Source organism: Alosa pseudoharengus, unplaced genomic scaffold (assembly GCF_046254945.1).
Source record: "Alosa pseudoharengus isolate Yale_2024_CS ecotype anadromous, Long Island Sound unplaced genomic scaffold, YU_APseudo_1.1 YU_APseudo_1.1_scf_17, whole genome shotgun sequence".
Lineage (NCBI taxonomy): Eukaryota > Metazoa > Chordata > Actinopteri > Clupeiformes > Clupeidae > Alosa > Alosa pseudoharengus.
Window position 1 is genome coordinate 3,477,788 of NW_027468640.1, and position 27,500 is coordinate 3,505,287.

Here is a 27,500-nt window from a genome sequence, read left to right on the forward strand (position 1 = left end):
TGTTGTGTGATCAGTGTCACTAACCCCCTGAGCTGTCTGTCTTCTGCCAAACTGACTGCTTTTTAACGCTGCTTTCCTCTCTCTCTCTTTTCCTTCTGCATTTGTGCTCCCTCTCTCTCTCCCTCCCTCTTTCTCTCTCTCTCCCTCTCTCTCTCCCTCCCTCTTTCTCTCTCTCTCCCTCTCTCTCTCTCTCCCTCTCTCTTTTCATCCTGCATTTGTGCTCCCTCTCTCTCTTCCTCCCTCTTTCTCTCTTCCTTCCTCGTTCTCTCTCTCCCTCCCTCTCTCTCTCTCTCTCCCCCCCTCTCTCTCTCTCTCCCCCCCTCTCCCTCTCTCTCTCTCCCTCTCTCTCTCTCTCTCTCCCCCTCTCTTCCCCTCTCTCTCTCTCTCTCTCTCTCCCCCTCTCTCTCTCTCCCCCTCTCTTCCCCTCTCTCTCTCTCTCTCTCTCTCTCCCCCCCTCCCTCTCTCTCTCTCCCTCTCTCTCTCTCTCTCTCTCTCTCTCTTCCCCTCTCTCTCTCTCTCTCTCTCTCTCCAGTTGAGTTCCTCCCCTCTTTGGTTGCTCTGTGCGTTCGTTTCTTTATGGTTTAGTTTCTGCCCTCTGTGTCCCTCTCTCCCTCCGCTCAGCCCTTTAAGGACGACATCGACCTCAAGCAGGAGCTACGCAGCGACACACTCGATACGCGTCAGGATTACGAGCTCAAGGTGACCACACACACACACACACACACACACACACACACACACAATATACTCACACATGTAGGCACGCACATACAAATACACACACATATAGTCATGCATATACACATACATTCAGACACACACACAATCATAAACACACACACACACACACGTGTCCTCCGTCAATTTATCTGGTAATATATCTCTCCAAGTGGCAGTCCAAGGTTAGATGGGTGTCGTATTTTTTAATGGCGGTCAGATTGGAAGCGTATGTGATCTGCTATGTACTCTTTTATAGACTGACTGAAGCACATAACTCACACACTGCACTCCGTAGCATCTGATATGAGCTTAGACATCACACTGCACTCTTATGCCATAGCCACAGTCTCAAAGAAGGCTTTAGACATCACACACACTCTAGTCACAGTCTCAAAAAAGGCCGCAAACATCACACAGTTTTACGCCATAGTCACACATTGTAGACATCATAGCCACTTAGACATTATACACAATATTTTTCCATAGTCACACACCTTAGACACTGCAGAATGTTATGCTATTATCACACACTGTCTCAGATATGACTGCAGACATCTCACCTGGTTTGTGGTTGTGTCACATACTGTAGTCTCAGTCATGTGTGTTGCACTAGTATAGCATGTTTGTACTGAGTAGTGTCATAGCATCTCACACTGGCAGTGCACTCTGGGATCTGTAGTCTCCAGCAGTGCACTCTGGGGTCTGTAGTCTCTGGCAGTGCACTCTGGGGTCTGTAGTCTCCAGCAGTGCACTCTGGGATCTGTAGTCTCTGGCAGTGCACACTGGTGGAGTGCACATCATTGTGGGACATAGAGTGTAGATTTACGAGCTCTCTGAATTTCTGTTGCTGAATTAAACATGCTAATATTCTTCTACTTCCCATTCCTCCCTTTCAATCTCTATCATTCCTCACGTTCCCTCTCTTTTATCATTCCTCATGTTCCCTCTCTTTTATCATTCCTCATGTTCCCTCTCTTTTATCTCTCCTCTAACTCTTTCGCCCCTCTGTATTTCTCTCACACACTATCTCTTTCTCTCTAACACTCCCTCCTTCCATCTATTTCTTATCCATCCATCCATCCATCCATCCATCCATCCATCCATCCATCGCTTTCTTTTTACCGTCTCTCTTTTTCTCCCTCTTTCCCTTGAATTCCCTTACCCCCCTCTCTCCACCCCCCCTCTCTCCACCCCCCCTCCGTCCACCCCTCTCTCCCCCCCCCCTCTCCCCCCCCCCCCCTCTCTCTCCCCCCCCCTCTCTCCCCCCCCCTCTCTCCCCCCCCCCTCCGTCCACCCCCTCTTCACCACCACCCCCCCTCCGTCCACCCCTCTCTCCCCCCCCCCCTCTCTCCACCCCCCTCTCTCTCTCTCCCCCTCTCTCCACCCCCCTCCGTCCACCCCCCCTCTCTCCCCCCCCCCTCCGTCCACCCCCTCTCCACCCCCCTCTCTCCACCCCCTCTCTCTCTCTCCCCCCCTCTCTCTCTCCCCCCTCTCTCCCCCCCCCTCCGTCCACCCCCTCTCTCTCCCCCCCCCCTCTCTCCACCCCCCTCCGTCCACCCCCTCTCTCTCCCCCCCCCCCTCTCTCCCCCTGCAGGACCCCACTAATGGCTACTATAACGTGCGCGCCTCCACCCATGACGAGGGCCGGCCTGCCTCTCGCTCCATGCACTACTCCGACTACCGCTCCTCCACGACAGCAGGGGGCGCCGCCACGGTCAGCGTGAGCGCCAGCTCGGCCGGGGGCGGTGTTGTGTCCGGCGGTGCCAGCGGAGGGGGTGGCGGTGGGGGCACGCCGGGTAGCCTGGCGCCCGGTTCACGAGGCGGGGGCTGTTACGACCCCCGACCGCCCTCGCGTCTCTCCCACAACAGCTACGCGCAGTTCAACACCTTCGGCAGGGCGGCGCAGAGCCAGCAGGGCGGCGCTAGCGCGGGACCCTCGCCTGGAGACTTCCCGCCCGACTGCAGCCTGCTGGACTCGTCCCCGCAGCTGGCCTACGACAACTACGCCTACCCCTCGCACTACCCGTCCTACAGGATGGGCTTCGCCCCGCCCAGCCTGGCTCCACTGGAGGGCGGCCCGGCCTATGAGATGTACGGGGTGGGGCCGTCTGTCGGGAGCGCGGCGGGGGGAAGCGGGGCCGGAGCGCCGGGAGCGGGCTCAGAGACGGGCCTGGGGAAGTACGGCAGCTCCACGCGGTTCTCGTACACCTCGCAGCATTCCGACTACTCACACAGACACACACAGAGGATGCAGACACACGTGTGAGCTCTCGCTTTCTCTCACACACATACACACACACACACACACACACACACAAACAGATACACACACACAATCAACTACACATGCATATACCAACATATTAACAAGTAGAGTTAGCATTCTCACTCATTCGCACACACTCACACAGACACACAAACACACAAGACTAAAGATGAAGGATTTCTCACAGACCTGAGAGAGAAGCGTAGAGGGAAAAATTGGAGCCGGGAAAGAGCTTAGAGGGCACCCGACTCAGAGGAGGGGTACCCATCCTCCTCTCTGCGTGAATATTTCCTCAGCTCCAGGAGTTGACAGCGAAAGTCACAATCAGGAAGAGGGATAGAGAAGCTCAGATCCTAGATCTGTAACGACGAGTGCCGGCTAAAGCCAGGAGAGGAGAGGACAGGAGAGGAGAGCCAGCCTCACAGAGGAAAGAGGCATCCTGGCTGGCTCGCTAGATAGCAACTGATTCTGGAGCAGGTCTGTCCACTGGGGCTACTCTGGAGTTGACCTTAGCTCTAGATCTGGTTCTGCTACAGCTTTAGAGTTAATCCAGACCAGGATCTAGTTCTGTTTCTGCTTTGGAGTTCAATTTAGCCCTAGACCTGGATCTTGACTGTGGGTTAACCGGCCTTAAATACAGATCTGCTCCTGAGGCAGTCGCTATCCAGATTAGTACTGGAGGGAGAACGACAGCGCCCCCTACCAGAGATTCCGGTGACACCAAGGTGTATTCTCATTGGTTTATGTTAAAGGGGGCGGGACCTCAACCAGTGGAAGGGTCGTGAATGGCCATATATATGTATTTTTATTTGTTTGTTTGTTTATCATGTGGTGATTGGTTGGTCATCTGTGAGCACATATACTCGCATATACATGTTGGAACGGCCCACTTGTATCTCATGGTGCTTTGCAGTGGGGCCTTTGTTTGCACTGCATTCCAGTATTCCCATTTAAATTACCCTTATACGTATATCTACCTGTATCCATTTGCACACTAGACTAGAACATTCTCTATGTTTTAATATTGCAGAATTTACAGAATTATTTTTGTCATATTTCTGTAACAAATTGTGGACCAAAGGTTCAGCGTTTAGAGTATCAGTCTTAATTTGGGTGATATTCACCTCAACAAGTACGGAAATATGCAGACGTTTGTTTTGTTGTTGTTCACCTGTCTGGACTCGTTGTTATGAAGGGTGGGTGGGTTGAGGTGTGGACAGGAAGAGGCGGGGCTTAGAGTGGAAGTCAGCCTTAAGGCTGTGGATTGTGTTTAGGTTTAGGTACTTCACCTAGTCACACAGAGAACAGCAAAACCGACCTCCTGCCCACACACACACACACACACACACACACATGCACACAGACACACACACACACATCACTGTACAGAAAAAAAACCCCCAATAGACTCTCCTCCCATACACACACCCAGTCAGTTGGCACACACGTACCCCAAGTGAACACACACCTACCTTTGAAGGACCTGAGAGGGGGACTCTGAGACCGAACGGTACACGCAGAGATCCACACACTCTCTGCTGGGCATCACAGACGGAGGAGGAGGAAGAGGAGGAAGAGGAGGATGAGGAGTGGGGAGATGAAGAGGACCACAGGCAAGAGGATGAAGACAGACCCTCATACCAGGCTCTCAGAACTGAACTGAACTAGAGTCTGCTTAGTCTTTTATTTCCCCACGACTAGCCTCTCCGTCTTTGTCCGAATTCCACTTTTTTTGCGTCGCAAAAAAACAAAACAAAACGAAACAAAAAAAATAGGAAGAAGAGTGAGTGAGTCCTGTAAATACTTGTAATACCTACTTCAGATATGATTTCACATCAGTGTGATGTTCTTCTTAAAATGCAGTATTGTTATGTTTTCCGTTGCTTGACAGAAACATTTTGAAAGGAAAGACTGGGGTGGGGGGGGGTTACCTTGTTGCCTGTTGAGACCACAACAAGCAGTTAGCTTTGCTAGCGCACCGTCTCAACGTGCTTTAGAGATGGACAAAGATCGGGAGCGTGCGACAAGGGGGGAGGGTGCAGGCATGGAATGGATGCTTCGTCAACAACTGCCCTCATTGACAAGACTCAGTCATCGGCCCCTTGAGCGTGATTGGATAACACAGTGGTCTGTTAGCAGACTGGAGTTGTGATTGGATAACACAGTGGTCTGTCAGCAGACTGGAGTTGTGATTGGATAACACAGTGGTCTGTCAGCAGACTGGAGTTGTGATTGGTGGCTGTAAGGGGCGGAGTTAGCGGCTGAAGCTCCATGATTGGTGGAGAGAGAGAGAGCGTATACAAGAGGAGGGAGGGGGGTTCAAACTTTGAGTGGCCTTAGGAAAAACCTGTCTTATACCTAGTTATTCTTCTTCCCCACACTTTATCAGCCACTAATAGGCCCGGGGATTGTGGAAAGATTGAACGTGTGTATGAATGGGTTTGTGTGAGTGCGGGAAAACTCGTGTTCATGGGTGTGTGTGTGTGTGTGTGTGTGTGTGTGTGTGTGTGTGTGTGTGTGTGTTCTTGCAGGCATTTGTGCCTGTGTGTGTTTGTATGTGTGCAGGCCTATGTGTGTTCAAACACGCACATGGCCATGTGTGTGTGTGTGTGTGTGTGGTACAGGTTTCAGTGTGCAGAGGTCTTTGTGTGTGTGATTTCTTTACTTCCTCTCCACAATCCCTCTCTCGTACCTTTGTTCAGCTGGTAGGACTGTATCCTGTATTCTTGTGTCTTTGACCTTAGGAGGTAAACATTGATCTGTTCTGTTCTTCGTAGCTGAGAAAAAAACACAAAGAAAAGAAAAATAAAAATGTTCAACTGATGAACAACAAAAGTTATTGAACTTTCATTTTTTATTTCATTTTAATTTTTTCAATATTTTTTAAAAATGGTATGTAATTATTTTTCCACAGTATTACAGAAATAAAAAAGCACTGTTTTTATAAGACTTGTGAATGCGTCATCATTTCACACTAGGCTATCTGTCACCTTAACTTCCTGCGTCATCATTTCACTCTGTCACCTTTACTTCCTGTGAACCTGAGAGAGAAGAAGCCATCATGAAACACCCAATATGAAGAACTACTGCAGAAGGACATAATCATCATACTCTTAAAACACACCCAATATGAAGAACTACTGCAGAAGGACATAAATATAATCATCATATACTTTTAAAACACACCCAATATGAAGAATTACTGCAGAAGGACCATCATGCTCTTAAAACACACCCAATATGCAGAACTACTGCAGAAGGACATAACAAATATACCGGTAATAATCATACTCTTAAAACACACCCAATATGCATACATATAATCATCATATACTCTAACACACCCAATATGCATACATATAATCATCATATACTGGTAGTGGTATATATACTAGACAGTAGGCTATAAAACATATAGTCCAAATACTACATTGACAATATACAAATACAATATAGACCATATAAAGAGTGTGGTTCCAAAACTATAGAGGCCTACAGTATCCACCATTTTAATTAATTTTCATGAATCATTTTTTTACATTTTGTTTTCCAAGTAGTTTCAGTAAAAATGTAATCGGGTAGGCCTATTGTTATTTGATTTATCTTTACTCATTCAAAACAACAGAACTGCAATTTGATTGGTAGTACCTGAAATACACAATTAAATAGGCTTGCATGACTTTTTAATGTTTTTAAAAACAATTATAGCGTTTTGGAACCAAACAAACAATGTAATTAGGTCACATTTTAAGTAGGCTTAGAGTAACATACTGTATGAAGACAACATTGCTCATTGAGCAAACACCTGTAGTTTCTATAATGTTCAAGAATGGAATTAGTGTATTGCAAATGGTAGCAGTTATGAAGGGTATAGGCCTAGTAGATGGGTGCCTTTTGTGGCAATCTGCTGTGCTTGGTGGTTCGGGCGTGTACAGATCTGTAGGTAAAATTTAGATTTACCAGCCATTTAAGGAAAACATAATGAGACCTCTCCAGGTTGGTCCAGGCAGGCTATGTGGTGGAGGACCCTGGCTAAATCTGTGGCCATCGCCATCCTCAAACTTCTCAACTGCTGTGCTGATCTTTGCTGCAGTGGCATCCTCCACAGAAGATGGCAGCATTGTTACTGCGGACTACGTTTTTACGTTACAAAATCTAGATTTTGCGCATGCGCATGAGTCCAGTGTGTAAGACAGTAAAAAGATGGCGGCGACGTTGCTGAGGTCGCTTAGCAAACTCGGACGTCCTTCAGCTGCAATTTTAAACCATAATGCTGTGAGTCCGGGATGTATGGTCCTGCAGAACAGGTAAATGTTTCCACATGATGTTATCTGTCACTTCAAGCAGTTTTTCGCGCATCTGCTGGACGTTAGAGACAAATACACGTTTGACAGTAAGCTGTGCGTGTCAGACCGCTAGCTAGCATTTAGCGGACTTGCATGCTAGAAATCCGGTGACTGGAGGCTGGCAAAACACTGAGCAACTGGCGTCATTCCTTGAGTTAAAAAAAGTCATTCTGGCAAGAGCACTGTTTATTAGCACAGTGTACAGATCGGCTTTGTATTAGGCCGATTACAAGTGTTCTACCTTTAAACGGTGTCTGAATGTCCCACGAGACAGCTGACCTGAGCTGTGTTATAACGTAGCCTAGCTAGCTTGGTATGCAAAGCAGCCTGCTAAATAGCCGGTTCATTAGATGCTTTTAGTTATGATACCAGAGAGGGTTACTTAGAAGGACCTGACATGGCTGACAACATGTCTTAGATGTATCGTAGTTGTATCCGCATTGATCTCACCTAAAACAGTGTGTTGACATTTGTGTTGTTGCTAGTTAAGGCATTTGTGTAGCGGAAACATAATGCGAGTTCAAAGGATCTCATGCAGGCGAAGCAGGACGCAGATGCTATAAAACTTGCATGCGATATATGAGAAACACCAAGCAAGCAACAAGATGGATAAATGTAAGTAACAGATCTGCGAGACAAGTTCCAATCTTATTGTGTGTGTGTTTGTGTGTGTCCTGCTAGGCATAAACAGTGGCAGCCCGATGTGGAGTGGACAGAGCAGTATGCGGGTGCTGTCATGTACCCCAGTGCCCTCACTGAGAAGTGGGCGCCCCCTCCATGGAACGGTAAGACTTGGTTTACACACACACACACACACACACACACACACACACACACACACACACGTCGTCTTCTCACACACACACACATGTGTCGTCTACACACACACACACACACCCTGGTCTTCTCCAGGGATGGAATCTACCAGCCGGGCCACTCAACTTTTTTATCAGTCACTAGAGATGTACGTAAAGCCACCAATTACCAACCCTTTCATTCGAAAGTTCCTACCGGGGCTTTTACTGCCTGAAATATCCTATTTTGTTTACCACGCTCGGAGGTTAGTGCTGGGCAAGTGGGTGCCTATTTCCAACCTTTCTCACGGCACATCAACGGTTAGACCGAGAATTCTCGTCGCAAATCAAAATTCCACTGGAGCTCCAAGCGGATTTGTACACGCAGCCTTACAACACTGTTTACAGCTCTTTGAGTCACGGTAAAATGGAATTTTTGGTACATAGCTCATTTCTATACACTTATGGTGTGGGTGCTTGCGTTTCTTTAGGGATCCAGTTTATTTATATAGCGCATTTCATACACAGAGGTCACTCCATCAAAACACAGAGAGATTAAACTTACCTGCAGGAGCACATCTCTGTGTTAATAGTGTACGTGTGTGTGTGCTCTCTCTTCATGCCCCCCCCCCCCCCCAGATAAGGACCCCCCCGCAGAGAAGGAGGTGTCCAACCTGACGATCAACTTCGGCCCCCAGCACCCCGCTGCCCACGGCGTGCTGCGTCTGGTGCTGGAGCTGAGTGGCGAGTCCGTGAAGAAGTGCGACCCGCACGTCGGCCTGCTGCACCGCGGCACAGAGAAGCTCATCGAGTACAAGACCTACCTGCAGGTGCGTCGCCACGGCAACGACCCCTGACCCCTCCACAGGAGCACGGGCTTAGAGGGGAGCGTCAGGCGTTTTCAACCTGAGCCCTGTCTCTAGGCGTCTATGGGTGTTTTCACTAAGGACGAAAACATTGAAAATCGGCTCAGTATTGGGGCTAGCTAAGCTAGCTGGCTAATGCACCTAGGCAACGCATTCATACGGATTGTGCTCTCTTGCAGTTTCTGTACCTTTACTGGGGTAAACAGGCACCTGTGTATCTCCGAAGGGATCCTGTCCATGTCGCCTGACGCATGTGATGTTGAGTCTTGTCAGTGGGTGGTTTCCACACACACACACACACACACACAAACACACACGCACACATGCCAGCCAGCTGCTTCCTTATGAATGCAGTGGCAGCATTAGCAAGCTAGCTACTTTAATACTGAGCAGATTTGTCGTTTTTGTGCCTAATGGAAGTGCTTAAAGACATCCCTGCTGAAATATCCAGCCTGACCAGCTTAAGGTGGTTAGCTGGTTGACCAGCATATTAACCTGCTTGTTTGAGCACCCTGTGATGGTTGACCAGCTAGACCAGAAAAAATCTTCCGAAAACATACCTTCAGCTGGTTTACCCGGCATGCGATGGTAATTCAGATGGTTTTTTACGATACGATACAACTTTATTTGTCAGTTTGGGTGAAATTCTTTTTGCAAATTCTGTTTTGTTTGTCGTACCACCTCAAGCTGGTCATTTTAGCTGGTGTTGCTGGTCTAATGACCAGCTTATGTTGGTCATTCTAGCAAACCAGCATGACCATCTTACACCAACAATATCAAGCTTGGCAGGCTGGTCACCAGCATGACCATCTTGCACCAACTGTATCCCGCACGACAGGCTGGTCACACCAGTATGACCAGCCTGTCGTGCGGGTCAGATGGTCACACCAGCATATCCAGCTGGTGGCCCAACCAGCTACACCAGCAAAGACCAGCAAGAGCTGGAAGAAAACCAGCAAAGACCAGCTGTTTTTTTTCAGCAGGCTGGGCTTAAGTGTCTTGCTCAAGGACACTTCGACAGGGTCAGGAGGAGTTGGGCTCGAACCAGCAACCTTCCAGTTTCTGGACGACTCCTCTACCTCCTGAGCCACTTACCCCAAGTAGAGTAGTAGTCCTGTCTCTCCTCTGAAGTCATGAGCTGAATACTGCAACTGCGACTTCACACAACAATCATGTAGCAAGGAAGCTATGAAAACCGTTTATAAGTTAGCATTTGGCATTTCCCTGTGGCAGTTCTAAGCTAAGTTAGCATTTGACATTTCCCTGTGGCGGTTCTAAGCTAAGTTAGCATTTGACATTTCCCTATGGTAGTTCTAAGCTAAATTCCTGAAAAATTAATAAATACCTGGGAGTATCTGACAGCTTCACAGTAATTTCCCAGGCCACATGTGATTGTTTTTCACTTACATTTGGGGGATATGATGTCGGGCCAAACTGACGGTAAAATTAAAACGACAAGCAAAAATAGCTAGTGACTAGGGCTGGGATAAACGATTATTTTTTAAACGATTAATCTAGCGATTATTTTTTCGATGCATCGATTAATCTAACGATTCATTTTTTCAGTCCGATTCGATTTCGATTCGATTATCGATTATCTCCTCATTCATTGGCTAATAGCAACTTATACATGTTTATTTACATATCTGAATGAATTAAAAATGAATTCTTTAACATTGCAATATATGTTTATTGCTCTTAAGATTCCAAAATAAAAGACTATACAAGTGCAAAGTAATGCATTCTTAGTCAGAGGTAGCATTCAATAAAGTTCAGTAGTGTATAGGTCTAATTGAGTGCCTGTCACTTTAAGACGTCTTGCAATTAACATTAAACAGTTAAAAGGCTGCTGATGTGTTTATGCCATTCATAATGTAGTTAGTTCAAATAACGGTTCGTACTTCCTTGGGACAAGCACTTTTGAGTCTTGGAAAACACCTTTCCATTTACATCGGGATTTTGCAAACATTCAGAGTCAATAAAATGAGCCCTGCATGAGTAACGAAATACAAGCAGCTGTAAGTAAGCATGCTAAACTTGACATCCAAACAGTATTCTAACATTAGCTTTGAGATACTGCTTAATTGCATACTGTAACTTAACTTAGTTTAGTCTCCTCAATGTACTATGTTGTGATAAGACCTTAGCAGAGTTTACTTTAACTTTAATGCAGCAGTTTTGAACAAATTTGCGCTGCATGGTCACGATGCTAAGCGGATTTAATAGCAATTTAGCCCACTGTGTTCTATGCAGTGCTTCTATGTGGCAACAAAAATCCTTCAACAATCGTGAATATCTTGTTAAATGCACATGCAGAGGAGGAGCAGCGGGCTCGTTACGAGAGAGAGCGGGCGGGGCGAGGAAAGGCTGTGTGAGTAAAAAGTGCAGCTCAATGAAATTATTTTATCTTATCTTTAATTTAAATAGTACAACATCAATGTGTGCTGGCCGGTTTTGATAAAAATATTAAGCAGCACACGTTATGCTTGACGAATCGACGCGCATATTTTGCGTCGACGTATTTTTTGCGTCGACGTCATCGATTACGTCGACGCGTTGTCCCAGCCCTACTAGTGACGGAATTTTTACGCCCCTGTCCGTCAAAATGAAAAAGTGAAATGCAATCTCTGTGTGTGATATTGTAACACTCCCTGCCTTTGATTGTATGTGTGTGTGTGTGTGTGTGGTGCAGGCTCTGCCCTACTTTGATCGTCTGGACTACGTGTCCATGATGTGTAACGAGCAGGCGTACTCTCTGGCCGTGGAGAAGCTGCTCAACATCCAGGCGCCACCCAGAGCCCAGATGATCAGAGGTGAGACACCCTACCCTACCCTACATACCCTACATACCCTACACACCCTACACAACACACCCTACATACCCTATATAGCCTACCCTACATGCCATATATACCCTACACACCCTACATACCCTACATACCCTACCCTACATGCCCTTCCCTGCATACCCTACACACCCTACCCTACATACCCTACCCTATATACCCTACCCTATATACCCTACCCTACATACCCTACACTATATACCCTACCCTACATACCCTACCCAACCCTATATACCCTACCCTACATACCCTACACTATATACCCTACCCTACATACCCTACATATCCAACCCTACCCTACACACCCTACATACCCTACACACCCTACCCTATATACCCTACCCTACATACCCTATCCTACACACCATACCCTATATACCCTACACACCCTACCCTACATACCCAACCCTACCCTACACACCCTACATACCCTACCCAACCCTATATACCCTACCCTACATACCCTACACTATATACCCTACCCTACATACCCAACCCTATCCTACACACCCTACATACTCTACATACCCTATCCTACACACCCTACCCTATATACCCTACACACCCTACCCTACATACCCTACCCTACACACCATACCCACCCTACCCTACCCTACACACACTACATACCCTACCCAACCCTACACACCCTACATACCCTACCCAACCCTATATACCCTACCCTATATACCCTACCCTACATACCCTATCCTACACACCCTACCCTATATACCCTACATACCCTACCCTACACACCCTACCCTACCCTACACACCCTACATACCCTACATACCCTACCCTACACACCATACCCACCCTACCCTACCCTACACACCCTGCATACCCTACCCTACCCACCCTACACACTCTACCCTATATACCCTACCCTACATACCCTACCCTACATACCCTATCCTACACACCCTACCCTACCCAGCCTACCCTACACAGCCTACCCTTCCTACTACACACCTATCAACATGGCAACAAACAAACAAACTACCCTTCACACCTCTTACCATGGCAACACACTACCCTACACACCTTTTACCATAGCAACATAGCTATTGCCAGGGCAACACTATCCCTCCCTACTACACACCTATCACCATGGCAACACACTTCTTTCCATGGCAACACTACCCTTCCCTACTACACGCCTATCAACATGGCAACACACTACCCTACACACCTTTCACCATGGCAACACACTACCCTACACACCTCTCACCATGGCAACACACTACCCTACACACGTCTTACATTCCAACGCTATTCTACCTGGCACTACCATTCTAATTAATCATCCTTCCATCCATCTCCAAATGTGATCACCCTCTGTGTCCTGGGGTTGCCATGGCGAGAGGCTGGCACTCCGCTGAGCCAGGGCACAGAGGGTGATCACATTTGAGGTTAATCCGGCCTGATCCCCACTCCAGGCCCGTGTGTGTGTGAGGTGTGTGTGTGTGTGCACGCCATGCCCAAGAAACCAAGCCTGCACTGAAGCCCTGCTCTCAGTACGATCTGGTAATTAGCACATGTTCACATTTATGACCCCAATATAGAGAAACTCAACCCTGCATCACTCTCTCGACTTGACTACACACACACACACACACACACACACACACACACACACACACACAAATGCACACACACACACAAATGCACACACGCGCGCACGCACACACACACACATATACAAAAACAAACACACAAAAACACACACACATACACTTGCACAATCAGGGCAGTGCAATCCCCAGCCAGTCAGCTTTAAGACTAATTCAGTAGGAGTGGTGGCCTGGCATCTGACTTCTAGAAGTGTGTGTGTGTGTGTGTGTGTCTGTGTGTGTGTGGTCACAGGTCCTCCAGCTGGTCTGTCCCATGCGAGGGCTGTTTGATGGCCCTTGCGGAATGCAAGCTGCGCGCGCACACACACACACGCACGCACATTATCCTCTGTGCATGTGTGTGTCCTTCTCATAACACACAACTACATTATCCTCTGTGTGTGTGTGTGTGTGTGTGTGTGTCTGTCTGTGTGTGTCTCATAACGCACAACTACATTATCCTCTGTGTGTGTGTGTGTGTGCGCGTGCGTATGTGTGCGTGTGTGTGTGTGTGTGTGTGTGTAGTCCTGTTTGGAGAGCTGACGCGTATCCTAAACCACATCATGGGCATCACCACCCATGCCCTGGACATCGGGGCCATGACGCCCTTCTTCTGGATGTTTGAAGAGAGAGAAAAGGTGAGGTGTGAGCGTGTGCGTGTGTGTGTGTGTGTTTCGGGACAGTGGTCCTGTAATATAATTGACAAACGTAGGATGAAAGTGTCTGCTAAAGCAGGGATTCCCAAACTGTGCTACGCGAGCCTCCACTAGGGGGAGTCAGGATGTAAAAGGTGGTCCTTTGTGTAAAAGAGATTACTTTGTGTGTGTGTGTGTGTGTGTGTGTGTGTGTGTGTGTGTGTGTGTGTGTGTGTGTGTGTGTGTGTGTGTGTGTGTGTGTGTGTGTGTGTGTGTGTGTGTGTGTGTGTGTGTGTGTGTGTGTGTGTGTGTGTGTGTGTGTGTTGTGCCTCACTAGGGGGTAGGGAGTCAGGATGTAAAAGGTGGTCCGCGGGAAAAAAAAGTTTGGGAACCGCTGTGCTAAATGATTATGTGTAAATGTGTGTGTAAGAGATCACTTTGTGTGTGTGGTGCGTGTTGTGCCTCTGAGTATATATGCTTAATGTGTTTCCTCCTGTGTGTGTGTGTGTGTGTTGTGCCTCTGAGTTTGTTTCCTCGTGTGTGTGTGTGTGTGTGTGTGTGTGTGTGTGTGTTGTGCCTCTGAGTATATATGCTTAATGTGTTTCCTCGTGTGTGTGTGTTGTGCCTCTGAGTATATATGCTTAATGTGTTTCCTCCTGTGTGTGTGTAGATGTTTGAGTTCTACGAGCGAGTGTCGGGAGCGCGCATGCACGCAGCCTACGTGAGGCCTGGAGGTGTGCACCAGGTGAGGAGGAGGAGGAGGAGGAAGATGACCTCGCCAACAGCACACACACAACTTATCTACAGCAGTTTCATGGCTTATGGAAATGAAAATTATATCCTGGTGTAACCGTGTGTGTGTCTGTGTGTGTGTGTGTGTGTGTGTGTGTGTGTGTGCGCGTCTGTGTGTGTGTGTCTGTGTGCGCGTGCGTGTGTGTCTGCGCGTGTGTGTGTGTGTGTGTGTGCGTGTGTGTGTGTTACAGGACATGCCTCTGGGTCTTATGGATGATATTTATGAGTGGTGTAAGGCGTTCTCTCTCCGCATTGATGAGGTGGAAGAGGTAAGGGACTGGAGAGCAGTAATGACCAACCACACTGTTAGAACCACACAGCACTCAACCACACTGTTAGAACCACACAGCACTCAACCACACTGTTAGAACCACACAGCACTCACCCACACTGTTAGAACCACACAGCACTCAACCACACTGTTAGAACCACACAGCACTCAACCACACTGTTAGAACCTGTGTGTAGGTGTGTAGTGTTCAGATACCTGTGTGTAGGGTTCAGAGACCTGTGTGTAGTGTTCAGATACCTGTGTGTAGGTGTGTAGTGTTCAGATACCTGTGTGTAGGGTTCAGAGACCTGTGTGTAGTGTTCAGATACCTGTGTGTAGGTGTGTAGTGTTCAGATACCTGTGTGTAGGTGTGTAGTGTTCAGATACCTGTGTGTAGGTGTGTAGTGTATGTAGTGGGGCGACACACTGATCATGTGATCCCTCTGTGATCATGTGACTCCTCTGTAGATGTTGACCAACAACCGCATCTGGAAGAACCGGACCGTAGACATCGGCGTGGTCAAGGCTGAGGATGCACTCAACTACGGCTTCAGGTGAACTGCTGTCTCAGAGCTGTGTGTGTGTGTGAGTGTATGTGTGTGAGAGAGAGATTTGGGTGTAAGTTATGGTGGGGTGTGTATGTGTGTGAGAGAGAGAGAGTGAGATTTGGGTGTAAGTTGCTGGTGATGTGTTAGTGTGTGTGTGTGTGTGTGTGTGTGTGTGTGTGTGTGTGTGTGTGTGTGTGTGTGTGTGTGTGTGTAAGAGAGAGAGTGAGATTTGGATGTAAATTGCTAGTGGTGTGTGTGTGCGTGTGTGTGTGTGTGTAAGAGAGAGAGTGAGATTTGGATGTAAATTGCTAGTGGTGTGTGTGTGCGTATGTGTGTCTGTGTGTGTGTGTGTGTAAGAGAGAGAGTGAGATTTGGATGTAAATTGCTAGTGGTGCGTGTGTGTGTGTGTGTGTGTGTGTAAGAGAGAGAGTGAGATTTGGATGTAAATTGCTAGTGGTGTGTGCGCGTGTGTGTGTGTGTATAAGAGCGGGGGATGTAAGCAGCTGGTGATGTATGTTTGAGTGGACAGTGGTTGTATTGAGCGTTTTCAGAATAAAGTGAACCATTGTAGACACAGCCATAACTTTGCTCTCTAATGTGTGTGTGTGTGTGTCAGTGGTGTGATGCTGAGAGGATCAGGCATCAAGTGGGACTTGAGGAAGTCCCAGCCCTATGATGGGTACGAGAAGATGGAGTTTGACGTGCCAATCGGCAGCAAGGGGGACTGCTATGACAGGTAAGGAGTCCCTTAACACACACACACGCACACACACACACACACACACACACACACACACACACACACACACATACATACACAAACACACACACACACACAGGTAAGGAGAGACACACTCATACATTCACATACACTCACATAATCTCATTTGCATCTCATTTCCCATCCTTGATGTGCGTGTGCGTGTGTGTGTGTGTGCGTGCGTGCGTGTGTGTGTGTGTGTGTGTGTGTGTGTGTGTGTGTGCACCCCAGGTATCTGTGTCGTATAGAGGAGATGAGGCAGTCCCTGCGGATCATGATCCAGTCTCTCAACCAGATGCCCGAGGGGGAGATCAAAGTGGACGACGCTAAAGTCGCACCTCCCAAGAGATCTGAGATGAAGGTAAGCCGTGTGTGTAATGTAATGAGGACTGGTGCTTGGTTTATAGACTCCCAGCATTAGTGATGCTCCGGCTTACAATACCGTGTGTGTGTGTGTGTGTGTGTGTGTGTGTGTGTGTGTGTGTGTGTGTGTGTGTGTGTGTGTGTGTGTGTGTGTGTGTGTGTGTGTGTGTGTGTGTGTGTGTGTGTGTGTGTGTGTGTGTGTGTGTGTGTGTGTGTGTGTGTGTGTGTGTGTGTGTGTGTGTGCGCGTGCGTGTGTGTGTGTGTGTGACTGGGCTGTCTCTCTCTCTGCTGCAGGTGTCCATGGAGTCGCTCATTCACCACTTCAAGCTCTACACTGAGGGCTACCAGGTGCCTCCAGGCACTACATACACGGCTGTTGAAGCACCCAAGGTGTGTGTGTGTGTGTGTGCAGACTAGGTGAGGTATTTGATGTTAATTTAATATTCATTTGATATTTAATTAATATCAGGTGTGTGTGAAGGGCAGCCGTGCGGGCAGCCGTGGCCTACTGGTTAGCGCTTCAGACTTGTAACCGGAGGGTTGCCGGTTCAAACCCCGACCAGTAGGCACGACTGAAGTGCCCTTGAGCAAGGCACCTAACCCCTCACTGCTCCCCGAGCGCCGCTGTTGATGCAGGCAGCTCACTGCGCCGGGATTAGTGTGTGCTTCACCTCACTGTGTGTTCACTGTGTGCTGAGTGTGTTTCACTAATTCACCGATTGGGATAAATGCAGAGACCAAATTTCCCTCACGGGATCAAGTATATATACTTATACTGAAGGCTCCAGTCTACCTGGTTGATAATGTGTGTGTTGGTGTTGTAGGGGAGTTTGGTGTGTACCTGGTTGTTAATGTGTGTGTGTGTGTTGTAGGGGGAGTTTGGTGTGTACCTGGTTGGTAATGTGTGTGTGTGTGTGTGTGTGTGTGTGTTGTAGGGGGAGTTTGGTGTGTACCTGGTTGGTAATGTGTGTGTGTGTGTGTGTGTTGCAGGGGGAGTTTGGTGTGTATCTGGTTTCGGACGGTTCCAGCAGGCCATACCGCTGCAAGATCAAGGCCCCCGGCTTCACTCACCTGGTAAGACCTGCCCCCTCCTCACACCCACCATTCTGATTGGCTGCTGACTCTGAGTGAGCGCTGTAAGGACCTATGACTGACCCTGTTTCCCCCTCTGCAGGCGGGCCTGGACATGATGGCTCAGGGACACATGCTGGCTGACGTGGTGGCCATCATTGGTGAGTCTCTGGTCATGTGACCACAGCTGCTCTGGCTTCGGCCGCTGTTCCGCCTTTAGCCACAGGGGGCGCTAGGCACAGATCCCACTTCACTTCAGCATGTCTCTCACATGTCTGCTTATCAGCGCAGTGTGTGTGTGTGTGTGTGTGTGTGTGTGTGTGAGTGTGTGATTCTTTGATCTCCTTGCCCAAGGCCTGACTATGATTTCTGTGTTGCTGATTGCTGCAAATATATGTGGCTGTGTGTGTGTGTGTGTGCTCGCTCCTGTGTGTGCGGCTATTTCTGTGTGTCTATCTGTGTAAAAATGCACATGTGTGTTTTTAGTGGTAACACCTTCTCTTTCTCTATCTCTCTCACAGGCACCCAGGATATTGTGTTTGGAGAAGTTGACCGTTAACCGACGCCAACATCTGTGTGTTCGTCCATCTGCAGTCAACTTGAGTGTGCTCACCCCTACTCCTACGCACACACACACACCCACACACACCCCAGTTGTATAAACGTTTAAACTCAATAGGTATCTGAAAGGAGGATGGTGGCTAAAGATGTCCTTGTTATTTTCTGCATTATCTCTAATGTAAATAAACCAGAATAAAGCAACTGCTGTCGTTTGGAGCTGTCTGTGAGGGAGGTGGGGGAATGGAATTTTAGCTGTGTATAAACAGGAAATGAGGTCACTCGCTGGTGTGAAGGGCTGAAGGGCTCGCTGGTGTGAAGGGCTCCACTGGCATATATATATATATGTGTGTGTGTATGTGTGTGACAGAGTAAAGGGTAAGCGATGTAGCCGTGTTTGTGTGTCAATCTTGCCTACAGCTCTGAAGTAGGAGGGGTCTGAAGTTAAAATGGACACGCCGCAACCACAGTTTCCTCAAACCCAGCCAGCCCCCCCACCTCCCCTCCCCACACACAGTCAGACACACACACACACACACACACACACCACTTCTTTCCGTCAGTTCAAACGCCCGACTCCTGAGAAGCCTGAACGCCACTCTCTCGCTCTCTCACTCCGCTCTCTCTCTCTCACTCCATCACCATCGTTCACTCGGGTTCTGTGAGTGTGTTTGGAACATGAAGACCTCACGCGCCCTCCTCTCTGCCATACCTCTGTGGATGTGTTTCGACCACGCAGGTCAGTGTGTGTGTGTGTGACTGTGTGTGAAGTCCCCTATTAGGTCGGTTTCCAGGCAATGGCCTGTGGCTAGCACGGCTAAATGAAACTGACGGCCAATAGGTCGGAAGCAGCCTTCTGCAGAATTCATGTTAACCTCTCCGTTTCACAAACTTATTTAGTTTAAAATACAATAACTCATAAAAGTATATCATCTGTGTGAAAGTGTGTTTGTGTCTCTTAGCTAGAGGGTTTTACCGTGCCACCCTAGTGGATAGATGGAGATGGCTTAGTGGTGTAGACGGTCTCAGAGCACACCTAACCAGAGAAATGCTGTTGTTGATGTGGACATTTTTCATGTGAATTTACAACTTTTCTGTTGAGGGTGAATATCACATATCTACTGTCTTAACTCTAATCGCAAAAGGGAAATGACTCTATGATCGGTTGCAACATACAATGTTTTCTCAATTTAGATGTTAAGTCTATAAAATGTCTGAAAATGGTGAGTAATTGTGATCAGTACGTCCCAAAGCCCAAGAGGTCTTAAGTCTTGTTTCGCCCGCTCCTTAAAGCTCTTAAGTCTTGTTTCGCCCGCTCCTCAAAGGTCTTAAGTCTTGTTCCTCAAAGTCACAGTTACAGTCCACAGCCAGAGAGGAGCACGGGATCCAGATCAGTATTTAAGTATAAGAAGCTAAAGTCAGAGAATATTTAGTTTTTATTCCCTCTAAAAAAAGTTGCTCAAAATTAGTCGATCATCACAATAGTTGGGGATTTATTGAATGGTTGTTGATGACTAATCATCAATAATTGACGACTAGTGAATTGAATGGTTGTTGATGACTGATCACCAATAATTGACAACTAGTGAATTGTTACATCTCTACTTATCACCGTTTCAAATGTTAGCAGTTCCGCAAGTCAGACCAAGAAATGAAACCGACAGTGTTTATATATAAAGGTGACTATTTCTGTGTGAATTATGTCCATATAAGGACGAGGGTGAATAAGGAATTAATTAGATAATTATGTACAATTACATTTCATTATTATTTCATGTAGCTTCTCCACAGAAGTGTTCATGTGATAAATGTTGCCAGGATTCAACACACACACACACATATATCACATCATTATCTTCACTCCATCTTAATCGTTCTAGAGCTCCTTCTGACGTGGCTTCTGCTCCTCATGTTCTGGTGCACAGGAAGCACACAAAAAGAGAAAAAACAAAACCAAACCTAAAACGTTAGATATGTGACCCTGCTTGACCCTGTATGAGCGCACAGTGCTGAAGGACTTCTGGTCCGCAGCAAAGAGAAGGGGAACTGGGTTCTGTGTAGACAGCCTTCTGCGTGTGCGAGACTAACACCTAGAACAGCGTAGAACGTTTCTGAGACTCCAGGGGGCCAGATCGGGCCCGCCAGCAGGCTTCATACGGCGCCCCAGATATTTTGGGCAGGAAGGGAACATTAGGAAAAAAGATATTCACACCCAGTTGTCTTCAACAATGTGTAATAAACAATATTTCTATGATTAAACCTAGCACTACAAACCATCCTCAGGAAGGAATAAGCAGAAAAACTAACATGGAAGTCGGGCATTTCAAGAGAGAAAGAGCAGTAGGCTATATGACAGCAGTACATTATTTACTTGTGTGCTCATAAGTGATATCATCAAACAGCACTACCCATGCATAATAATGATGATGATGACCATGACAATGACGGCCCCCCACGAGGTCTCATTCCAACCAATCCAGACCACTACCTAATATGAGTTTGACACCCCAGATCTACGCCTAGAGATGAATTTCATATCAGTCAACATAAAGGTTTAATTGATCCAATTAGCTGCCTGTAAGCCTATGTCTCTGTAGGCCTCTGTTTAGCTTAAAGCAAACTTGTAAGGCCCGTGTGGTAAAAGGTAAAGCAAACTTGTAAGGCCCATGTGCTAAAAGGATCGTCATTACTGCAGTAATGGTAAGAAAACAGAACAGAATTCGTCGACTCGTGAGAAAAGAGAAGTGCTTCTCTTGCGGTCAAAACAGAACTAGCTGCCATCACCACTGACGGGCAGAACAGAGATCAAACCAGTCAGGTCATTCTTAACATCGTCTACACTGGCATGTACTGAAGAGAACGTTGTTTACACTGACGTACTGAACAGAACCGCGTTTACATTGGCATGTACTGAACAGAACTGCGTTTACACTGACATGTACTGAATAGAACTGCGTCTACATTGGCATGTACTGAACAGAACTGCGTTTACACTGACATGTACTGAATAGAACTGCGTCTACATTGGCATGTACTGAACAGAACTGCGTTTACACTGACATGTACTGAATAGAACGTTTACACTGACATGTACTGAATAGAACTGCGTCTACATTGGCATGTACTGAACAGAACTGCGTTTACACTGACATGTACTGAATAGAACGTTTACACTGACATGTACTGAATAGAACTGCGTCTACATTGGCATGTACTGAACAGAACTGTGTTTACACTGACATGTACTGAATAGAACGTTTACACTGACATGTACTGAATAGAACTGCGTCTACATTGGCATGTACTGAATAGAACTGCGTCTACATTGGCATGTACTGAATAGAACTGTGTTTACATGGGCGTGTACTGAACAGAACGGCACACACACTCACTTCTGTCTCTACTCAACGTAACCCACACACACACTCCTCACACTCTACTCAACAGTGTGAAGGGCTAGGAGCATACACACACACACACCAGAGGCTTTGCCACACAGTAGTGGACGTTCATGGTGAACATATTCTCTTTGAACAGCTAAATTTGAATGATTTGTTGTTAACATTCCTTTGTAACGGTAATCACATTGTTCTCTTCATCAAACTCACGTCCAATTCCACTGTATGTTCGCAAAGAACTACCTCAGAGGAATTTGAATGCTCGCCAGCCTTGTGTAAAATCCATTCTCCATTCATGAATTGGAATTTGAATTGAATTGGCTCCAAGTTGAATTCGAATTGGAATGACAGGAAGTGGGATTAAATTCATGGCAGTTCCACAGTCACACAACAGAAAGAATGTGCTGAATCTCACACACATTCAGTGTTGCATTACTTAAACATGTTCTCACACCATTAACACGGCTGACGTTAATTAGCTAATGTGAGCCAGAACATGTCACTCCAGTTTGACAAGTTTTCCCCTGACATGGGTGTCATTTTTGTAGCTTTTGTTTAACCAATCAATGCTGTGCGTGTGTGCGTGCGTGTGTGTTATAAATTGTAGATTTGATAGCATATAGGGAGTGTATGTTAGTCCCTTGCGCACATTGGGCCTGTCTGGTGAAGTTGTCAAATACGAGTATGCTTTCAGTCTGAACACACTGGGTGTGCGTGCGTGCATGCGTGTGTTACTAATGACTGCCAGAGATGCATATGTATTTTAATATGAGTGGGCGTGTGTGTGTGTGTGCGCGCCATTTTGTATGTGGTGAAGCTTTTAACATGGTGTGTGTGTCTGTGTGTGTGTGTTTGTGTGTGTGTGTGTGGAGAAGGGGACTGAGTCGTGGTTTATTTTGATTTGAGTTCTTTATTTTGTATCTGCATTACAGTCAGCAACTGCTCAAGTATGGATTGATATTCATATAATATTAATGATGTTATGTGTGTGCGTGTGCGTGTGCGTGTGCGTGTGCGTGTGCGTGTGCGTGTGTGTGTGTGTGTGTGTGTGTGTGTGTGTGTGTGTGTGTGTAGCTGCCATCTCCGAGCCCCAGATTTGCTACATCTTGGACAGCATCCTCTTCCTCTATGGCCTCATCCTCACTGTGCTCTACTGTCGACTCAAGGTACCACACACACACACACACACACACACACACACATACACACACACACACACACTCACTACTCAATGTAATACACACACTCTCTTCTCTAATCTACCGACTCAACGTAACACATGCACTCTCTCCTCTCCTCCTCTCTCCTCAAGGTAACACACACACACACTCCTTTCTCTACCGCAAACTCAACTTAACATACACACACACACACATTCAGTGACGGCGTGCGATTAAATATGAGCTTCTACCGATAGTCATTGTACATAAAAGTGACAATGGATCTCCCAAAACCTGACTAGTTTTGCCAGTTTATCTTCAGTTTCACCCACCAAAAGCCATATAGTGGATGAGTGTGAAGGGAGGGACAATATCAGAAGCGAAACTCTTATACTTGGCATCACGTACTGTATGACTATTGTGGGAGCAAATAGTCCACATGTAACATTATGAATGCTGCATTTCGTTATTGCTATAGATTTGCACCGATGTCCTCACATATAACATTATGAATGCTGCATTTCGTTATTGCTTAGAGTAGATTTGCACCGATGTCCTCACAACATTATGAATGCTGCATTCTGTTATTGCTTAGAGTAGATTTGCACCGATGTCCTCACATTTAACATTATGAATGCTGCATTTTGTTATTGCTTAGAGTAGATTTGCACCGATGTCCTCACATTTAACGTTATGAATGCTGCATTTTGTTATTGCTTAGAGTAGACTTGCACCGATGTCCTCACATTTAACATTATGAATGCTGCATTTTGTTATTGCTTAGAGTAGACTTGCACCGATGTTCTCACCTCGAACCAACTAACTGAAAATAATTCAGTCTCATTAGACGTGCAGACATATGAAACGTGCTGAAACGTGCCACCTTTTGGAATGTGTTTAGTGTCACGGGACTCACCTACATGGTTTCCTGTAACCCCCCCTCCCTCTCTTGCTCACTCTCTCTCTCTCTCTCTATCTCTCTCTCTATCTCCCCTCTCCCTTTCCCCTCTTTTACATCCTCTATTTATCAGTTTGTCTAAGTGTTAACTGTGTCTCACATCCTCTCTTTATCCTCACTGTGAGTTTTCTAGAGTTGTAACAAAATTAATTGATTAGTTGATTAGTCATTGTTTAGGCAGAACTAATCGATTAATCAACTGTAAATGATCATTTGTTGCAGCCAGGTTTCTGTTAACTGTGTATCTTTGAGTTTTGTGTTGATATTAACTGTGTGAGTTAAGTGTTGATATTAACTGTGTGAGTTTAGTGTTGATGTTGACTGTGAGAGTTTAGTGTTTCTGTTAACTTTGTATCTTTGAGTTTTGTTGTATTAACTGTGTGAGTTAAGTATTGATATTAACTGTGTGAGTTTTGTGTTGATATTAACTGTGTGAGTTTAGTGTTGATGTTGACTGTGAGAATTTAGTGTTGATATTAAATGTGTGAGTTTAGTGTTGATGTTGACTGTGTGAGTTTAGTGTTGATGTTGACTGAGAGTTTAGTGTTTATGTTGCCTGAGTTTAGTGTTGATGTTGATTGAGTTTAGTGTTGATGTTGACTAAGTTTAGTGTTGATGTTGATTGAGTTTGGTGTTAATGTTGACTGAGTTTAGTGTTGATGTTGACTGAGAGTGTAGTGTTGATGTTGACTGAGAGTTTAGTGTTGATGTTGACTGTGAGAGTTTAGTGTTGATATTAACTGTGTGAGTTTAGTGTTGATGTTGACTGTGATAATTTAGTGTTAATATTAACTGTGTGAGTTTAGTGTTGATGTTGACTGAGAGTTTAGTGTTGATGTTGACTGAGTTTAGTGTTGATGTTGACTGAGAGTTTAGTGTTGATGTTGACTGTGAGAGTTTAGTGTTGATATTAACTGTGTGAGTTTAGTGTTTATGTTGACTGTTAGAATTTAGTGTTGATATTAACTGTGTGAGTTTAGTGTTGATGTTGACTGAGAGTTTAGTGTTGATGTTGACTGTGAGAGTTTAGTGTTGGTGTTGACTGTGTGAGTTTAGTTCTGATGTTGACTGTGTGAATTTAGTGTTGATGTTGACTGTGAGAGTTTAGTGTTGATGTTGACTGAGTTTAGTGTTGATGTTGATTGTGAGAGTTTAGTGTTGATGTTGACTGATAGCTGTCAACCTTCCAGTTTTTTCTGGGTTTCTCACGTATTTTAATTTGTTTCCCGCTATCTCTTATTGTGATGCCAGTCTCTGTGCTAGTGTCCTGCTGCTTTCTAACCATTGTTTTGCTTGCTTGAAGGCAACCTTAGAGTGATATTAGCCTATTTAAGATAATGGTGTGGTTGTTGTGAGAGCACAATTTGACGGCAATCTGCAAGCAAAGTCATGTTAGACCAAGCTTAAACACACACTGCATGTGTGTTTAATGTTGACGTTGACTGCATGTGTGTGTGAGTGTGTGTTTAATGTTGATGTTGACTGCATGTGTGTGTGTGTGTGTGTGTGTGTGTTTAATGTTGATGTTGACTGCATGTGTGTTTAATGTTGACGTTGACTGCATGTGTGTGTGTGTGTGTGAGTTTAATGTTGATGTTGACTGCATGTATGTGTGTTTAATGTTGATGTTGACTGCATGTGTGTGTGTGTTTAATGTTGATGTTGACTGCATGTGTTGACTGCATGTGTGTGTGTGTTTAATGTTGATGTTGACTGCATGTGTGTGTGTGTTTAATGTTGATGTTCACTGCATGTGTGTGTGTGTGTGAGTTTAATGTTGATGTTGACTGCATGTGTGTGTGTGTGTGTGTGTGTGTGTGTGTTTAATGTTGATGTTGACTGCATGTGTGTGTGTGTGTGTGTGTGTGTGTGTGTTTAATGTTGATGTTGACTGCATGTGTGTGTGTTTAATGTTCTGCTGATGTGTGACCTGTGTCTGTTTCTCCTCAGTGGATTCAGGGTAAGGAGGCCTATCCTGTGGTAAGATCATCACATCAACGCCTCTCTACACCAACACAACTGTCAAATGTTCATCAGATAACGCCAGCCAGCTCGAACTCTATCTCCTCTCTCACTCTCCTGACCCCTCCTCTCTTTCCCTTCTCTTTCTCTCTATTACTCTCTCTATCACTTCATCTTAGAGTTCACAAGCACCCATCCATTTCCTTCCCCCTCGACCAACACGTTCCATTTATATAGCGATTATTCTCCACACGTTCCATTTATATAGTGCTTAAGACGTTCCATTTATATAGTGCTTAAGACGTTCTATTTATATAGTGCTTAAGACGTTCTATTTATATAGTGCTTAACACGTTCCATTTATATAGCGCTTATTCTCCACACTCAACACGTTCCATTTATATAGCGCTTATTCTCCACACTCAACACGTTAGGTTTATATAGCGCTTATTCTCCACACTCAACACGTTAGGTTTATATAGCGCTTATTCTCCACACTCAACACGTTAGGTTTATATAGCGCTTATTCTCCACACTCAACACGTTAGGTTTATATAGCGCTTATTCTCCACACTCAACACGTTAGGTTTATATAGCGCTTATTCTCCACACTCAACACGTTAGGTTTATATAGCGCTTATTCTCCACACTCAACACGTTAGGTTTATATAGCGCTTATTCTCCACACTCAACACGTTAGGTTTATATAGCGCTTATTCTCCACACTCAACACGTTAGGTTTATATAGCGCTTATTCTCCACACTCAAAGCTCCCCTCTGTGTTCCCCCTCTCCTCTCCTCTCCTCTCCTCCTCTCTCTCTGTTCCCCCTCTCCTCTCCTCTCCTCCTCTCTCTGTTCCCCCTCTCCTCTCCTCTCCTCTCCTCTCCTCCTCTCTCTCTGTTCCCCCTCTCCTCTCCTCTCCTCCTCTCTCTGTTCCCCCTCTCCTCTCCTCTCCTCTCCTCCTCTCTCTGTTCCCCCTCTCCTCTCCTCTCCTCTCCTCCTCTCTCTCTGTTCCCCCTCTCCTCTCCTCCCCCCTCTCTTGCTTGTACGCGTGTCTCCACTCGGGCCTAATGCATCTGTGCTGTCGGCTCGCTCTTGCACACACACACTTTTAGCGCCTTTAAAGTTTCAAACCTTCTAAATGTATTCAAATGAACAGCATGCTGCTACAAAAGAGAAGAAAAGCATTTTGTGTTCAAAGAAAATGGGTCTTTTATGTAGGTGCTTTTATGGTGTCTATCTTTCTCTCTCTCTCTCTCTCTCTTTTACACTGTGTGTGAGTGTGTGTGTGTGTGTGTGTGTGTGTGTGTGTGTGTGTGTGTGTGTGTATGTGTGTGTGAGTGCGTAAGGGTGAGCAGATCTAACTATAGTATTTTTGTTCCACAGAAGAAACAGGCAGAGGGCATATATGAAGTAAGATTTTTTTAATTTATTTCACCCTCACATTAGCGTTTAGCACACACACACATCAGAGAAGTGGGCAGCACTTGACTGTCCTTTCACTCAACAAGCTTCTGGTCTTTTCCACACATAAATACAGTTTTTCTCGATTGCTTTTACCTGCTTAAGTAAA

At 46.1% G+C, this 27,500-nt stretch overlaps 3 protein-coding genes across 4 annotated transcripts in view; all 3 read left to right on the plus strand.

Moving 5' to 3' along the window:
* The window catches only part of kirrel1a (kirre like nephrin family adhesion molecule 1a), a 64,218-nt gene extending 58,307 nt beyond the window's left edge, over window positions 1–5,911 (plus strand). Inside the window, exons 14-15 of the mRNA XM_076288471.1 lie at window positions 622–699; window positions 2,315–5,911. Of these exons, the coding sequence (XP_076144586.1) occupies window positions 622–699; window positions 2,315–2,986 (750 nt within the window). The 3' untranslated portion in view covers window positions 2,987–5,911. The remainder of the gene's footprint in view (window positions 1–621; window positions 700–2,314) is intronic.
* A 1,271-nt stretch (window positions 5,912–7,182) lies between these two features.
* Window positions 7,183–18,653, plus strand: ndufs2 (NADH:ubiquinone oxidoreductase core subunit S2). Of its 2 annotated transcripts, XM_076288472.1 has the most exons (14): window positions 7,183–7,293; window positions 8,014–8,117; window positions 8,766–8,956; window positions 11,685–11,805; window positions 13,977–14,089; window positions 14,757–14,831; window positions 15,070–15,147; window positions 15,618–15,703; window positions 16,314–16,433; window positions 16,689–16,818; window positions 17,115–17,210; window positions 17,811–17,894; window positions 17,995–18,052; window positions 18,413–18,653. In XM_076288472.1, exons 1-14 carry the CDS (start codon window positions 7,190–7,192, stop codon window positions 18,448–18,450), a joined length of 1,398 nt encoding a protein of 465 aa, XP_076144587.1. In that variant the 5' UTR covers window positions 7,183–7,189; the 3' UTR covers window positions 18,451–18,653. The 2 variants fall into 2 exon arrangements, with proteins under 2 accessions (XP_076144587.1, XP_076144588.1); XM_076288473.1 differs by lacking the exons at window positions 17,811–17,894; window positions 17,995–18,052; window positions 18,413–18,653 and adding an exon at window positions 17,693–17,770.
* A 315-nt stretch (window positions 18,654–18,968) lies between these two features.
* The window catches only part of fcer1g (Fc epsilon receptor IgFc epsilon receptor Ig), a 10,702-nt gene continuing 2,170 nt past the window's right edge, over window positions 18,969–27,500 (plus strand). Inside the window, exons 1-4 of the mRNA XM_076288474.1 lie at window positions 18,969–19,188; window positions 22,922–23,013; window positions 25,916–25,945; window positions 27,314–27,340. Coding sequence (XP_076144589.1) covers window positions 19,128–19,188; window positions 22,922–23,013; window positions 25,916–25,945; window positions 27,314–27,340 — 210 coding nt within the window. The 5' untranslated portion in view covers window positions 18,969–19,127. The remainder of the gene's footprint in view (window positions 19,189–22,921; window positions 23,014–25,915; window positions 25,946–27,313; window positions 27,341–27,500) is intronic.